The sequence below is a fragment of the Episyrphus balteatus genome, chromosome 2 (assembly GCF_945859705.1).
Source record: "Episyrphus balteatus chromosome 2, idEpiBalt1.1, whole genome shotgun sequence".
In the NCBI taxonomy this organism is placed as follows: Eukaryota; Metazoa; Arthropoda; class Insecta; order Diptera; family Syrphidae; genus Episyrphus; species Episyrphus balteatus.
In genome coordinates, this window is record NC_079135.1 from 102,353,995 (window position 1) to 102,371,225 (window position 17,231).

Below are 17,231 nucleotides of genomic sequence, written 5' to 3' on the forward strand. Positions count from 1 at the left end.
TCAAAAGATATAACGTGTTTAGAAAAAGAACATCTAAAGAACGGCTAAACGGAGGGGAATAGACGCCCCCATCCCATACAATTTGTTTCTTGTCATGACTCAACCTATACGCTCAAGCTTTTTGGTACGTTCCTGTCGTATATCGTTCATCTTAATGGTTGCCAACCCTAAAACATCGTTTCATAGCTTTGGTGTTCATAACTCTGGTTTTTCATAACTTCAGTTTTTCGTAACTTCGGCCTTTCATAACTTCGGTCTTTCATAACTTCGGTTTTTCGTAACTTCGGTTTTGCGTAACTTTGACGCGCGTAACTTTGTCGCGCATAACTCTGGTATTCGTAACTCCGTTACCATTTCCTCTAAGTGAAGATTCTGAGGAAGAAGAATTAGCAGACTTGATTGTACATTCTACCTGCAACTATTTTCTAGATCCAATCCAAAATATTGTTGGATTAAGTGCAAAATGTGTACCAAATTTAACCATAAAGCTTGAGCTCGATTGAGAACTACTAATGAAAATATAGAATGCATTTAAAACAAAAGAAAAGGTCTTTCTCGCAACAAGGCGTTTTTTGTAAGATATTTTTTGAAAACGTATTATCATTTGTTCAGTATTTTTTATTTTTTTTTATAATGATGAAAGTTTCTACAAAAAATAATAAACTTAATGAAAAAAAAAAAACTTTATTTTAATTAAAAGATGTTATTTATTGTGTTTGAAGAAAGTCAAACACTAAATGGGCGGTCTTGCCCCCACTTCCCCTATGTATATTGTTAATTTTAAAAAAATAATGCAAAATAATGAAAATATGAATGAAATATTAAATGAAAATGTTAATTTTATTAAAAATGACAATTGAATTAGAATAAACTTAACTAATAAATAATAAAGAATAAATTTTAGATTCATTTATTGAAAATCTTTAAGAAAATATAATATATTTATTTTTGATTTTCTATATTGACACACAAAATTTTGTTTTATTTGCTTTAATTGTTAACAGTGATATCTCAAAAATAAAAATACAGACTTTACCATCTTTAACAAATACCTTAATTACTTTTAATTTTGTCATCTGTTGTTATCTTTTTAACCAAATTGTAAAAATTTAGGGTTAAGCTGATAAATTAACCCCCGTTCATAAAATTAATCATTAACCTTATCTTTGACATATTTCACATAAACTCTTATAAATTTATTCAATAAAAAAAAAATGTTTTTTTATGGAAATTTTCAACAACAAAAAAAAAAAAACCACACATCTGATATAATTTTTTTTTTTAAACCAATTGTCAAACAGAAACAGTGTCAACAAACCAGAAGAAGAATAAAACCAATCCAAATTAAACAATCAACAAGTCAAAATGAGTGCAATGACAACAACAACTACATCGCACAACTTCAAGTCTCTTATGAGCTTACAACAATTCAGATGGTATTATTGATAACAGGCCCTCAGTTAGCAGCGTTGTGCTAAAATTGAATTATCTAACCACACTTGCAACTCATTTGCTTTTCTCACTCTTCTATGTACGTTTTTTTTTATAGTCCGAGGGGTTGATTCAGATTTTTAAAAAAATGCTGAATATTTATTTCAATTTTGATATGACACTTTTTAATTCATTCTTTATTAAGTCTTAAATTGGTATATAATTAATGGCTTCTTTATTAAAACTGTATTCCTTCTTTATTACGTATTTTTTTCTCATTTTTTTTCTATCGCACCATTTGAAAACTGTACTACTCAGACTATTTTATTTTGCTCTGATAAGAGACCGCGAAAAAAATAATAATTAAGATTGGGGCTGTTTTGTTTAGTTTTTTTTTTTTTTATTAATAAAATTATTTTGCTTATTCTATGGATGTTTGTTCCAACACAAAAAATGTTGATGCAATTAGTTCGTTTGTTCTCTTCGAGCAAGCCGGTGTGTGATACAGACAGCACAATCTTACTTCTCTTGAACTTGTACGACGAAAATAATAATTTAAATAAAAACGTAGAGAAACAAATCGAATATTATCAGATTGCTTCAAGAGTTGGTGCTACAAAATAAGTCGCTTGCATTAATTTTTTTTTATTAAAAAATATATTATTTTATAAAAAAAAACATTATGTTGACCATCGTTGAAGATAGTTTTGGAACATCTGAAGATCCATTGACAAAGCAGATGGTACCAGTTCGGCGTTTTACATTTTCAAATAGTCAAATGGTTGTTCAGGTGAGTGTGTAATATAATGTGTTATCAAGAGGGTTACCACTTGAAAGTTTTCAACATTTTCTGACTGAAAGTTTCTATTCACTTCAAAAATATTTCGTATTTTCTTCAAAATGATGTGAGTAGAATCTTAAAATTGTCATTTTGTTGAGAGTTTTTGAAAAAAAAAACAAAATTTTATAATTAAGATGTATTATTGTTATTTTATTGTGTTTTCGTTTGGTAAAAAAATCAATTTATTTTTTTATCTAAATCTGTCAAAAAACTGTTGTTGCGACTACTTAATTGTATTTGAACAGATCAAAAATTATGTTTTTTTTTTTTTTTTGACAGATTTAGATAAAAAAATAAATTGATTTTTTGTACCAAACGAAAACACCATTAGTTTTAAGCTCAGTAATGTGTCTACTTGGAACACAAATACAATTTAGGGCAAGTTAAGGATTTGCAAAAAATTAAATTCGAGGTAACAATCAGACTAAGATGTCAGCGAATTCGAAAAAAATAGGTTCTGCAGTTCTGTCTGGCTGTAATTATCTTGAGTTACAGCATATATTACAGGAAAAATGGATTTTTATCAATTTGTATGTGCAATATCTGACAAGATCGATCGTTAAATAAAAAAAAAACAAAGAAAATAGTTTTTGTCTTTTTTTAGCGTTAGGTATACCTATCGTTTGTTGTATTCATTTCTGATTATCGTTAGAGAATTAACATATTTTAACGACACAAACTGTAGTATTTAGTTACCAACTAACTATTGCATTTGCCACTTTAAGTCAATCCTGATTTCCATTTATCGAATAGTTTGCGATTTTCTGGCAACCCTCTGTTAAGTAGTTATGCATACGACATAAGAGTACTTTGTTACATCGTGTGTTATACTTGAAGAGAGCTTGGACACTCATAAGACCACTTCGTGACACTTTCTATCAAAAATTATCAAGAGAAAAAGAAAGTAAATGCATAACTGGGTTCCATGCAGTGTTGCCCCTTCCTATTACAATTGTAGCTTTTTCACAACATTTATTTAAAAAAAAGTGTACAAGATTTGTTTTGCAGAGCGTTCAATTTCCTACAATAATATGTAAAGAAATTTGCTAAAAAGTCGATTTTTCAAAAAATGATTTTTTTTTTAGTAGAAGCTTGATTTAAAAATGGAAAATTGCAAAGTGGAGGACCTTTCCATTAATATTAAGAGCTCAAATTGGGTGTGTATATTCTAGGGGTGTCTAGCAATCGATTTTTCGGAGTACCAAATCAAAAAAAAAAGAATTTTGATTTTTTTGTACCCACCCTAATATACACTACATTTTTAACAAGTTGGGGGACAACACTGGTTCCATGTTCTTCGAAATACTTAGTTTAGTTTAAAAAAAAAAACTTGAGATGTAGGATTTTAAAAATATTTTTATAAAAATAGCGAAAAAAAATATTAAAAATAATAAAAATTATTTTTATTTTAAGTGGAGCGATTGAATATAAATCAATTTTAAAGTTCAAGTGACCTAAACTCCAAATATGAGTAAAAATGTTGCTCCTCTTATGTTTCATTAACTAGATATATGTATTTAATATGAGTTCCAATTCAAATAATTCGCTATATTTCATTTCGTATTATGAATTTGTTTTCTTATACACTATTTGAACTGGTAGAAAACAAATTGATTTCTAACACAAAAGAATATTTAGGTTAATTATAATTAATTACTAAATTGTTAATTGAAAGATTTTTTAACGAAGAAAAAGATATTATTAAATGTTTAGAGAGGTCATGATAACCTATCGGCTATCGATCCAAATCATTCTTTATAAATTTAGTGGAAAGAGCGAAGAATAAGTTCAACAATTTAGTTGGACAGTTCGCTCCTAAGTTTTTATTCATTACACAGTCAATAAAAATTATGAAGGAATTCAATGAACCCAGCACTTTGATCTTAAATTGTAAAGTTCTTGTAACAAGAATTGCTTGTTTACTCAGTTATTATTTCTGTGTATAGTAATAATGCATGTTTGAAAACACTCTTGTTGTTGATGAGCTATAATCAGAGTATCCAAATAAGATAAACAAAAAACGGGACTCCTAAATTAAATTAAAATACTAAATTCTGGTTACAATTCACATCGCGAGGCAGTTTATTTTCTGTTTGTTTTTTTTTTTCTATATTGCAACGTTTTTACTTTGCATTGAATTCTAATCTGGTACACTGTGGCGTATGCGTATTTTATTTTGCGGATTCGTTCAAAACGTTTTTTTTTATGATTGCTATAAAAGTGTTAGTGCTAGTAAACTTTTATATAATGAAAAAGTCATTTTAAAAACTTCATAAGTCACAAAGTATTTTAAAGTACTCAAATAATCATTTTTGTACTTTTTTTAATTTATTTAAAAAATTTTGAAGCTATTTTTGGGAAATCACTAACAGCCAACATTCAACAGAATTTATTTTTCCGTGGGAAAAGTTAAGTTTTTTCTCTAGCTTTACTTTAATAGAAAAGCTTACATAGTAGAGTAACTAAAGCAAATTATTAGGGAACCCGGCCGAACAGCTCTGATTTTGACGATTTTTTTTTTCAAACGTAGGTAATTAAAAATACTTTAAAGTCTATAGATTAAAAATTGCCGGTGTTGCCGTATTGTTTTTTAAAATTAAAATTAAATTTATTTTAACAAAACCATTTTTTTTGCTTAAATTTCATAAAACAAATGATAGCAAAAGATTCTCTAGGTAATTTAAGGAAAATATATAAAAGGCAGTAGGGGACAATCTTCCATCGTTTAAGCGATAAATGCAATTTTCTAACATTCTGACCTCAAACACAAAAAAAATATTTTGAAAACAACGGCAACACCTACAATATTTTAAAATACATTTTTAAAAAGCCAGAAGCTCATTCTTATCTCATAAATTTAAATCCACTAAATTTGATTAAGACTTTTTGAAAAAATGGTCCTCAAACTCAGAATTAAAAAAAAAAATGTTATTAGAAAAATTTTAAATGACTTTTTTCCAAACATTTTCTAATAAAATATGAATTTATTTAAAAAAAATTTTTGGCCATAAATATTATCAGTTGAATTTCGAAGCAAAAAAGTTAAAATATATCACACTTTTGAAAAAAAAAATGAAAAATTACTTCAATTTCAATGGTTTTTTTTTTTTATTAAAACTGAATTTTTGCATTTAAATAATTAATTTTCTCAAAGACTGTGGTAAATAGGAACTTTAAATTTTTGCTATTTAACTTTCAACAGTAAGGGTTATGGAATGAATAAAAAATAATTTTATGTTTAAATGTTGAACTTAAAAAAAAAATAAGTTACATTTTTTTTCAAAACTTTTATTAAAAAAGTGCTTCGAAAATGAAATGCTTTTTAATTTCTTTCATAAACCGTAATACATATTGACATTTCCTTTTATAATTTGAAATCATAATAAATGCGGCTAAAAAAATTTGAAAATAAATGCATTTTATATTACGACCAAGTTTAAAAAACGACATGTTAAAATTTTTTCAATAATTTTTTTTTTCAAAAATCTGAGTTCAATTACCATTCTTTCAAAAGCCGTTCATTCAATTAACTTAATTTTAATTTTACATATATGACTAATCTTCTAGCTTTTAAAAAATGTATGTTTGAATATTGTAGGTGTTGCCGTTGTGTTCAAATATTTTTTTTTGTGTTTGAAGTCAATTAATAAGAAAATTGCATCTATCGCTTGAACTATGGAAGATTGTCCCTCACTCCCATACATTTTTTTTCCTTGAATTTCCTAGACAATCTTTTGGCATCAATTAATTTATGAAATTTAAGAAAAATTTTTGAAAAAAATTTGTTTTTGTTCACAAAAATCTTCAATTAAATTTAAAAAATCAAAACGGCAACACCGGCAATTTTTAATCTATAGACTTTAAAGTATTTTTAATTACCGACGTTTGAAAAAAAAGATCATCAAAATCTAAGCTGTTCGGCCGGGTTCCCTAATATTGCCAATTTTTGAGCTTTAGTTACTCCACTAACAGTCCAATCCGTGATTGATATTTTCCAAATGGATACAAATACCTATGTGTTTTTTTTTTATTGTATCCAATTGCATACATTAATTTATTAATTCAATGCAATCAAATGATATTTTCTTATTCAAACGAATTTGTTTCAATTTATGTCCACTGTGGTGTATACGTGTTATTTTTTTTTTTTTTTTTTTTCAATTAAAAAATATTATATGTAATTTGTGTATTATAATTGGAAAAGTTTCTTAGAAATAATATTGAATAGAAAAACAATATGGAACATAAAATTCTAAGAAAAGAAATCAACCAGACTCCCAAAAATAATGGTATATTTGTATACTAACAGTATTCGTATTTCGAAGAAAATAATATTTTAGAAATTTATTCAAATTGTTGAAAAAAGAAAAACATATTATTAGAATTTATTCTATTCTTCCAGAATGTTCTAAACAATTGTTAAATATTTCAACAGTCATTAAAGTTAACTAGTTTTTTCCATAAACTACAAAAAAAATTGCGTCAAAATAACAAATTGAAAAATTTTCCAACTTTCATTCAAATTAAAAACCACTCTGCCACAATCCACAAAATGTTCAAACAGGTACTCTTCATCACAACTTGTAGTTATATTCCATTTTGAGACATCCTTATTGACACAAAATCAACCCAATATCTGTGAGAAGATAAATCTCCATTTCTAATTGCATTCCACTTGACATTCTCTCTCAACTTGAATCCCACAAGTTTTCAAAAGCCCCCAATAGAATTGCCATTCAAAACCGCACTATTCGATTCCGAAGAAAACCAATTCCCCAGTAAAAACGTTCGTACCTATACGCAATATATAATCCCCAAACCATTCATTCAACAATACAATCAAAATTCAATAATATCATTCCACATTTGCCTTCATAGCATCATAACAGTTAAATGGACTTATTTATGTGTGTGTGTGTGTCTTTTGTCTATTCCTAAAATATAGGTCATCACGTTGGGCGCCACTATAACCAGCATAAAAGTACCCAACGCAAAAGGTGTCATCGATGATGTTGTTCTTGGTTTCGATGATGTTGCAGGTAAGTTTTTGCAATCACACTTCTTCTGTCAAAATGTTAATCAGGCCCTGGCATATAGAAAAGAAATTCCTCAAAAACCTTTCTCCACAGGATATCTTAATCCCAAAATGAACCCTTATTTCGGTGCGACTGTGGGACGAGTTGCCAACCGCATTGGACATGGAACCTTTATGCTAAATGGAAAGCGGATAACTGTTAGCAAGAATCACAATGGCAAACACACCCTGCATGGTGGATTCATTGGTTTTAACAACGTCCATTGGACCGTCAGCGATCTGGTTCCAGAAAACTGTTCTTTGAAGTTGCAGCATGTGTCGGCGGATGGACACGAGGGCTTTCCGGGTGAGGTTACGGCCACTGTGCTGTTTCAGCTGACAGCGGATAACTGTTTTCATGTGCGTTTCGATGCAACTACAACGAAACCCACTCCCGTCAACTTGACTAACCATTCGTATTTCAACTTAGCTGGCCACGTAAGTAAATCGAGAGGTGAACCCGACCAAGTAACAACGCAACGTTAAACGTAAAGCGTTTTTGTTTTCACAAAGGAACTATATCTCTCTCTCTCTCTCTTTCTTTTTTTTTTTTTTTTAAATTTCATTCAGGGAGCTGGTAAAGGTGCTATACAAGAGCATAGAATTCAAATCAAAGCAGATAAGATAACCGCTACCGATGACGATTCTATTCCTAACGGTGTGCTGCAGGACGTTACGGCAACTGCTTTTGATTTCAGAGAGTTGTCGGAGCTTGGACCACGTATTGCTGAACAATCAGGACAGGGATTCGATGACAACTTTTGTGTCAACTTGGATAACAACGGGATTACTGTGATTGCAAAGTAAGTGGCATGACAGTAGCAGTAGCAGTAGCAGCCAGAAACCGTAGTTGTAGTACCTAGTTGGTTTGAGATTGAGAGAGAAAGGGTTTGCTGGTTTTGCACTAAAAGCGTTGTTGGTTGTTTGAAAATTCTCTTTTGTAATATTTATTTTTGATGCTTGCAGGGCAATTCATCCTAAATCGGGTCGTTGGATGGAAGTGGCATCCGATCAGCCAGGTGTACAATTTTATACGGGAAATTTTTTGCCAAACACAATGAAAATGGTAAGTGTTAAATGGAACTTAAAAAGAGAATATTCGTTTTTTCATCTTTGAGTTTGTAGTCTGCAAATTACATTTCAAAGAAACTTCGTTTTGAGCTCAGTTTTCAGAGGAAGTTGCGTTAATTAGCAAAGACTACGAAATGAAGTAACAACAGTTCACTTATAATTATGCTTTAGGAGATTATTAAGGATTTAAAGAGTGATAAGGTACTAGGTACATGTTAGTGCAATCTTGTTCTATTTCTTTCGAAAAAGAAATACAGTTAATTTAGTTTAAATTAAATAGCATGGACTAAAACAAAACAAAATTGACGAAGTGAAGATCATAGATCTTCCAACGCATATTTAATATCTTTGAGTATCTACTTCAATGAATAATAAAGTATATTCCGTTTAAGTCACTACTGTATTCAGTTCCGGGCTCTATTCTGGTGTACGATAGGGCTTCATTATGTCTCCTGCTTCTTTTATTATTTATTTTTTTTAAATCCACTTAATAGTTTACTATTCGCTTCCATATTTGTTTCAAAACTAACTCGCATGTTCTTCCAATGTATTCGGAATTGGAGAGTATCTGAAGAGCATTTTTTTTTTACACCACAAACACTTTAATTGCCTGTCTTCTCATCAGATATGGAGCCTGACAAAAATAGAAGGAAACTGTAGAAGTGATATGAGCCCGTACCTTCCAGAACGATCTCGACAGCAAAATCAATGAGCTACCTTAGTTTTTAAAAAATAACACTTCTTGTTTACAATAAAATGACGTTACCTATACTTTTTTCACAGATTTAAGAGTTTTTTCAAACTTTTTGTCATTTTTGAAGTGAAAACTTCTTTAGTATCATAGTGATTTAAAACAACATGAAACGAAAAAGCGACACGAAAAATCAATTGATCATAACTTTTTTGTTTTAATAGGTAGATGAATGAAATTTATACAGTAGATTGGTAATTAAATAAATTATGATTGTGCAAAATTTCAATCAATTTCATATTTAAAATTCTGAGATAACGGTGAAAAGATGTTCTTTTTCTAAACACGTTATATCTTTTGATCTAGAGCACATAACAAATTTACTTAACTTAAATACGCATGCTGATAATATTACCTTTCATTTAATATATCACACATAACGGTACGTGCTCTACAAGTTATATAATCTTTAATTGAAAAACTTGAAAAATACCTCAAAACACCTGTGAAGATTTGTTGCCGACGGACAGCCAGCAGTAAAGGAAGTACCGTAATCTCAGTTTGAAATTTCGACATGGTTGGCTTTAAAAAATTCTTACTTTTTTTGTAGGCATGGTAGAAATATGATTGAAGCGTCATATAAAAGGTGAAATAAAAATGATATACCTTAATTTTATTATAGGTTGTCTTTTAAAAAATGGATTTAATGGCGTTAGAAGAGAAAAGAGATTGATTGTTTTGCTTGTTTATATGAAAACTAATTGGGTTAAAAAAATTCTAGCTCTTTTTGTAAATGTTGTATAGACATGGTCGATATAAATATTTTGAGCTGAAATAATAAGCTTTCAGATGGTATAAAATTTACTGTAGGTTGTCATATAAAATAAATTGCACGACTGGGGTCGCACGTACTTGCTCTTATGGTAAAAGTTACTTTAATGTTAAAATAAGGGAAAATTTAAAATTTGATATTTTCACGTAATTTCATAAGTGGTGCAAAAAAATAAAATCTGTTTTTATAAATAATTAAATACCGTTTCAAATTATCTTTTACAAAAAACTAAGCATGCCATTTTATTTCTTGTATAAAAAGGAATTTTTAGAAAAAAATTTTCGAAAATCATTAGAGCCGTTTTAAAAAAAAAAATAATTTTTTATATATAAAAATTTTCTAACATTTTTAAAAGTTAAAGTTGGTATGCCATTTTAAAGAAATAATTAATTTACACATAAAAACGGAATTTCAAATTTTTTACCAACCCGTTTCCAAAAAATTGATTTTTCAAAAAAAAAAATTTGAAATATTTTTTAAAAATCCAATAATGTGTTTTTTGAAAAATTTAATTTGAAACGGTATTTAATTATTTATAAAAACAGATTTTATTTTGTCGTTTACGAGAAATTCATAAATCAAAAAAACCGTTCTATGGGAGGTACCGTTAATAACGGTACAAAAAATATTTTTTTTATTTCCAATGGAAGCTTTTATGTGCTTCACTACACACAAAAATTTTAATCAAAATCGTTAGAGCCGTTTTTGAAAAAAAATTAACTTTTCTATTTCCATTATATGACAGGTACCGTTAGTTTTGGTCCTAAAAAAAAATTTTCAATTTGTCCTCTAGGGAATTACCCAAAACTGTTAACTACCAAGTTTAAAGGAAATCGCTCCATTAGTTTAGGCTGTAGCTCGAGGTACACACAGACGGACAGACAGACAGACAGAATTGCCGGACCCTCGAAGTTTTAAAATTTTGTATTTATAGTCTGATTTCTTGATTGCTGGTAAGGATAACAAAATACTCGTTTAAAAATGTTTTTGTAGACATATGTACAAAATTTCGACAATATTTCTTTTTGTTTTATTTAAGCTCGTCAAAACATGGTAATATGTAAAAGAAAAACGGGCAGTGTTGCCAGAGCCGCCAAATAGGCTCCTTGAACATTTCACTCGCTCCTTAAAATTTTGATTTCCGATTTATCGGAATTTGGCTTTTTTCATTTTGAACTTGGCAATTTTTGGCTACTTTAAAATCCAAGCATTTTACAAAAAAAATTCACCAGAGATGTGAACAGAGACAACTAATTTCCATACATTTTTCATTTTTATGTGTTACAAATTTAATTTCACGCCCGTCTATGAGCATAAAAAAGTATAATATATCAATAAAATGAAATAATAATAAAATTAAAACTGAAGACTGCTATCTGAAAGTAAAAAAAAAATCTCTTACAAAAACAAAATCGAATTTAAAAAATCGACTCCGTGCCTCTGAAATATTCTGGCAATACTGGAAACAAAAAATTTTATTGTTTTGTAAGACATCAGTTATAATATTTACTCATTTGGTTCAACATAACACTTACCGATTTTAAGATAGTGACTTTTGCTAATAAAATTTCGGGAATTTGCTAAAACTAACTAAGCTCGATTTCTTACCCCCACAAATATATATTTAAAAAAACAACTCCATATTGCGTTGATCTTCAAAGCAATACTCAAAGAGGGGAACCCGTCAAAAGTGTGAAAACAAAAAGTATTCACGACTTTTAGTATTAGGTAGGAAAGTATGAAACAATAAATGTATTCAAGGAAAAAAGTATGCGCGACAAAAGTTCGAAAAATGGAAAACTATTATTTTGACCGGGTTTTGAGCTGGCAACAATTACAAAGAGAAAAGAGAATTTGCGAAAACAAAATTGGCGGTGGACAATTCTGATTGGTCAAGAAGGAAGAAATAGACGAATTTATTGTTAGATAGGGCTGGGGTCTCAGAAAAAAAGAGAGTATACAGAAATATTTATTCATAAGGATAGGAGGTCTAAATTTAATTTTCAGTCTCGCAGGTCGCAGCTGCGATGAGCGAGGCAAGAACAAAAGTGTGAATAAATAGACGAATTTATTGTTAGATAGGGCTGGGGTCTCAGAAAAAAAGAGAGTATACCTACAGAAATATTTATTCATAAGGATAGGAGGTCTAAATTTAATTTTCAGTCTCGCAGGTCGCAGCTGCGATGAGCGAGGCAAGAACAAAAGTGTGAATAAATAGATGAATTTATTGTTAGATAGGGCTGGGGTCTCAGAAAAAAAGAGAGTATACCTACAGAAATATTTATTCATAAGGATAGGAGGTCTAAATTTAATTTTCAGTCTCGCAGCTGCGATGAGCGAGGCAAGAACCAAAGTGTGAATAAATAGACGAATTTATTGTTAGATAGGGCTGGGGTCTCAGAAAAAAAGAGAGTATACCTACAGAAATATTTATTCATAAGGATAGGAGGTCTAAATTTAATTTTCAGTCTCGCAGGTCGCAGCTGCGATGAGCGAGGCAAGAACAAAAGTGTGAATAAATAGACGAATTTATTGTTAGATAGGGCTGGGGTCTCAGAAAAAAAGAGAGTATACCTACAGAAATATTTATTCATAAGGATAGGAGGTCTAAATTTAATTTTCAGTCTCGCAGGTCGCAGCTGCGATGAGCGAGGCAAGAACCAAAGTGTGAATAAATAGATGAATTTATTGTTAGATAGGGCTGGGGTCTCAGAAAAAAAGAGAGTATACAAAAATATTTATTCATTTAATTTTCAGTCCCGCAGCTGCGATGAGGGAGGCAAGATTAAGAGTGCGCTCGATTATTTTTTTTTAATTAGGGAGAGTGGTGTTTTTGTATGGAAGGTGGACGTCCCGCGGCCAATATATTGTTATAGGCCAGTCATTATGTCGTAAAAAACGGCTTAGAAATGCAAAATGACCGAGAAAGCTAAATTTTGGATATGTTGTAGTGGATGCTTAAAAAAGCTTAACTTGAAGTTTTCGACCAAGATTTCCTATGAGCTTTTTCCGCCACTTTGAAAAAAAGGATAAAATTGGTTTTTTGACAATAACTCGGCTATCCGACGAGATACGAAAATTTTACAATAAGTTTTTTTGTAGCTTTTACCATGTTCTACAATTCATGGATACATATTTTTTGCGTATCATGAACCGTTTTCGAGATATCGATTAAAAAAGTCAAAAATTTGGGACATGCCATTTGTTTTTTGACATTATCTATTTTTGTGTGATGAATATCGAAAAAATTATTAACATAAAATTTGTAGACCATACTCAGACCTACAATTTTGTATTTTTAGTTTTTTTTTTGGACAAAAATTACGACTTCCAGCTGGCCGCAAGGTCGTTAAGTCCGCGCCCACCGCCAAGAAAGCCGCTCGTTCGGTTGTAAAAAAAACAATCATTCATGTTTTTTTTAATGTTTATATTATTATATCATTAACACATGCATACATATGTATGTATTTATTTAATAAATAATGAGAAGAAAATAGTAATGGTTTCTTTTAACCCCAATTTTATTAACCCAAATTTTGTAAGTACATATACCGGCTTTTTGTGTTGAGTGTGCATTTTGTAATTTGTTTCAATCTCTATATTATTTAGTTTATCAAAATTGCAATTAGATCAGTGTCAATAACTTTTGAAAATAAAAAAATTATTAGCAGCATATGGCTGGTTGGAAAATTTAGGATAAATGGATAAATGAAAGGGAAAAAATAAATTGCCCACAAACTAGTTGGTAGAAAGGGGTATCTTCGTATCTCGTCAGATAGCCGAGTTACTGTCAAAAAACCAATTTTATCCTTTTTTTCAAAGTGGCGGAAAAAGCTCATAGGAAATCTTGGTCGAAAACTTCAAGTTAAGCTTTTTTAAGCATCCCCTACAACATATCCAAAATTTAGCTTTCTCGGTCATTTTGCATTTATAAGCCGTTTTTTACGACATAATGACTGGCCTATAACAATATATTGGCCGCGGGACGTCCACCTTCCATACAAATACTCCACTCTCCCTAATTAAAAAAAAATAATCGAGCGCACTCTTAATCTTGCCTCCCTCATCGCAGCTGCGGGACTGAAAATTAAATGAATAAATATTTTTGTATACTCTCTTTTTTTCTGAGACCCCAGCCCTATTTAACAATAAATTCGTCTATTTATTCTTTCTTGACCAATCAGAATTGTCCATCGCCACATTTGTTTTCGCAAATTCTCATTTCTCTTTGTAACTTTTGCCAGTCAAAATAATAATTTTCAATTTTCGAACTTTTGTCGCGCATACTTTTTTCCTTGAATACTTTTATGTGTTCATACTTTCCTACCTTATAAAAGTCCAGAATACTTTTTGTTTTCACACTTTTGTTCTTGCCTCGCTCATCGCAGCTGCGACCTGCGAGACTGAAAATTAAATTTAGACCTCCTATCCTTATGAATAAATATTTCTGTAGGTATACTCTCTTTTTTTCTGAGACCCCAGCCCTATCTAACAATAAATTCGTCAATTTATTCACACTTTTGTTCTTGCCTTGCTCATCGCAGCTGCGACCTGCGAGACTGAAAATTAAATTTAGACCTCCTATCCTTATGAATAAATATTTCTGTATACTCTCTTTTTTTCTGAGACCCCAGCGCTATCTAACAATAAATTCGTCTATTGTCCACCGCCAATTTTGTTTTCGCAAATTCTCTTTTCTCTTTGTAATTGTTGCCAGCTCAAAACCCGGTCAAAATAATAGTTTTCCATTTTTCGAACTTTTGTCGCGCATACTTTTTTCCTTGAATACATTTATTGTTTCATACTTTCCTACCTAATACTAAAAGTCGTGAATACTTTTTGTTTTCACACTTTTGTTACGGATTCGAGTAATTCACTAAAACTTGTTTTTACTCATATCTAAGATGGTGGATTCGGCTAAGCTCAATTTTCCCGAAAAATTATTAACCTTTCTCTACTGTTCTATGAAAAATAAAATGCACGACTGGGTCGCACGTACTTGCTTTTGCAGTTCAAAGCACTTTTAGGTTAGTTTAGAATCTTAGAGCTGCTACCTGCTTCTATATAAATTAAAAAAAAAAAAATTGGTTGATGTAGGGAAAGAGTCGACATGGAGACCAATTTTTGTTAAATATTTTTTTTTTTTTGAGAAAAACTAAAACCGTTGGAGAAAATTGCAATAACTAGAAAATTTTGTATGGGAAGAGCCGACATCATCGATTTAAAAAAAAAAGTAAATACCTACCATATTTCCACTATCCGTATTTTTTGAGAAAAAATAAAAACGCAGTTATGTTAGAACTATGTACAGCATAACGTGTGTTAAATTAAAATTGTTAAAACCGTTTTCGAGAAAATTGCAATTACTTCGAAAATTTTTGTACACGTTCTAAGCGAGATAATAAAAAAACAAAAACAAAAAAAACAACTTGGAAATTACGAAAAAAAAACATCTAGGTATACCAAATTTCAATAACGAACTGTCCAAGGAGGAAGAAAACAAGCTAAACAGGACTCTTTGTCTATAGAAAATGCATGAACAAAGAGGAAGAGGAAAATAATACAAATATTCATAGTTTTGTATCCTAACTGTCTCATTTTTAACCTGATTTCTCGTGCCACCAAAATACCAAATGTGATTGTTGGAAAACGACTGCGAATTTGGAATGGATTATTTTATCATTGCAAGCAGTTCCTTTTTTTTATTTACACGCCTTTTCCTCCACAACCTTCCAAGATTATAAAAATCAAAATATCATATAAAATAACTCTTAAAACGGCATTTAAAAAACCTCTTTTTTAAAACATTTATCTGACATTAAATACCAATACCAACTGACAAAATCATTTTCTTTTTATTCGTTTTTTCTTCCTATTCTGCCTAACACCTTTAAAAATGAATAAAAAAAAAAGAAACATACGCTAGTTATCTACCTACCCCAACAAGAATGTCAAGGATAATCCTAAACGACTCAAATGTCCTCCTCTAGTCCCAATTATCTCTCACCTTCACCGTCACGTTTTATTTGTGTTATTTTTTTTTTTTCGTTCTTTCTTTTTTTTCACAGTCAGTTTGCTTGCAGCCATAAAAATAACCCTCTGAATAAAGTTTTCTCTAGGGGCAATTTAAAATCTAATCTCATATATTTGAATTAGGACGAAAAAATCAAGTGTTTTCCATGTTACATAGTAGAAACTGTTGTCTTTAGAAAAAAAATGTAATTTTGTTTTCTTTTTTTTTTTGTAGGCACGGGCCATTGATGGAAAAGAAGAAAAAACTTATGCTAGACAAGGTGCATTTTGTTTTGAAACTCAAGGATATCCAGATGCAGTTAATCATGTGAGTTTTAAAGACACTTGAATATAAGGAGGAAATAATTGATTTTTTTTTTTTCTTTTAATTTTTAGGAAAACTTTCCTTCTACTATTTTAAATCCTGGTGAGAAGTACATCCACAATTGTATTTACAAATTTGGGGTTAATGCTTAATGAGATGTCACAAGAAATAAAGGAAAAAATTGCTTATGATTTTAAATAGCTGTTTTATTATAATTTTAGTAAACTATCAATAATGTTCTCTTGATATATCACTTTTTTAATAAATATTAATAAACCTTGATCTTGAAATTCCAACGGAGAAATGATGTGGCTTAAAGATTTTTGAAATTAACAGAAGTGTCTAGTTAGTTGAAGTCTTTTTCTTGTAGAAGAGTTCATAATTTGTGTTTCAAAGCAACAAATCTTTTGTTTATTGCGGGTCAACGGCGGATCCAGGGGGGGGGGGGCACGGGGGCACGTGCCTCCCTCAGAACTGGTTCATACTTAAAGCAAATCAAATTATAAGAGTTGTTAAAATATATGAATAATAACAGAAAGAACTTGAGTGAAACTCTTGTCTTTTTCTGGCTGGAAATTCGAATTAAGAAAAAGTGAATTTTCTAAGTGTTTTTTTTTTACTTCAAAGTGATTTTGGTAAAAAATTTTGATATGGATATCGACAGTTAAGGTATGAATGGTATTCTTAAAAAATAAAATGCACGACTGGGTCGCACGAACTTGCTCTTAGGGTTAAAGTTGCTTAAATTTTTAAGACTTTTTATATAGAAATTTGGAAAAAAAATAAAATTCGTTTTAAAAAAAAAAAAAAAAAATTAAATCTGAAATTAAATTGCCCTCCAAAACAAGTATGCAGTTTTGATTGATATATTAACATGCATTTTTAGAAAAAAAAATTTCAAAATCGTTAGAGCCGTTTTTTAAAAAACTAATTTTTTATAAATAATATTTTGGA

The 17,231-nt window shown here is 30.1% G+C and overlaps 1 protein-coding gene across 1 annotated transcript; it reads left to right on the forward strand.

Moving 5' to 3' along the window:
• The first annotated feature begins 1,893 nt into the window (after positions 1–1,893).
• On the forward strand, positions 1,894–16,567 carry LOC129908759 (galactose mutarotase). The gene is made up of 7 exons (XM_055985507.1): positions 1,894–2,221; positions 7,218–7,311; positions 7,402–7,784; positions 7,917–8,149; positions 8,313–8,412; positions 16,188–16,280; positions 16,349–16,567. Exons 1-7 carry the CDS (start codon positions 2,114–2,116, stop codon positions 16,427–16,429), a joined length of 1,092 nt encoding a protein of 363 aa, XP_055841482.1. The 5' UTR covers positions 1,894–2,113; the 3' UTR covers positions 16,430–16,567.
• Positions 16,568–17,231: the final 664 nt, after the last annotated feature.

Excerpts from the sequence above, each read along its gene's own strand:
- LOC129908759 (XM_055985507.1), top strand. The coding sequence starts at position 2,114 with ATGTTGACCATCGTTGAAGATAGTTTTGGAACATCTGAAGATCCATTG. Across the intron at positions 8,150-8,312 it reads GGGATTACTGTGATTGCAAA|GGCAATTCATCCTAAATCGG; the intron begins GTAAGTGGCATG and ends TGATGCTTGCAG. Across the intron at positions 16,281-16,348 it reads ATCCAGATGCAGTTAATCAT|GAAAACTTTCCTTCTACTAT; the intron begins GTGAGTTTTAAA and ends TTTAATTTTTAG.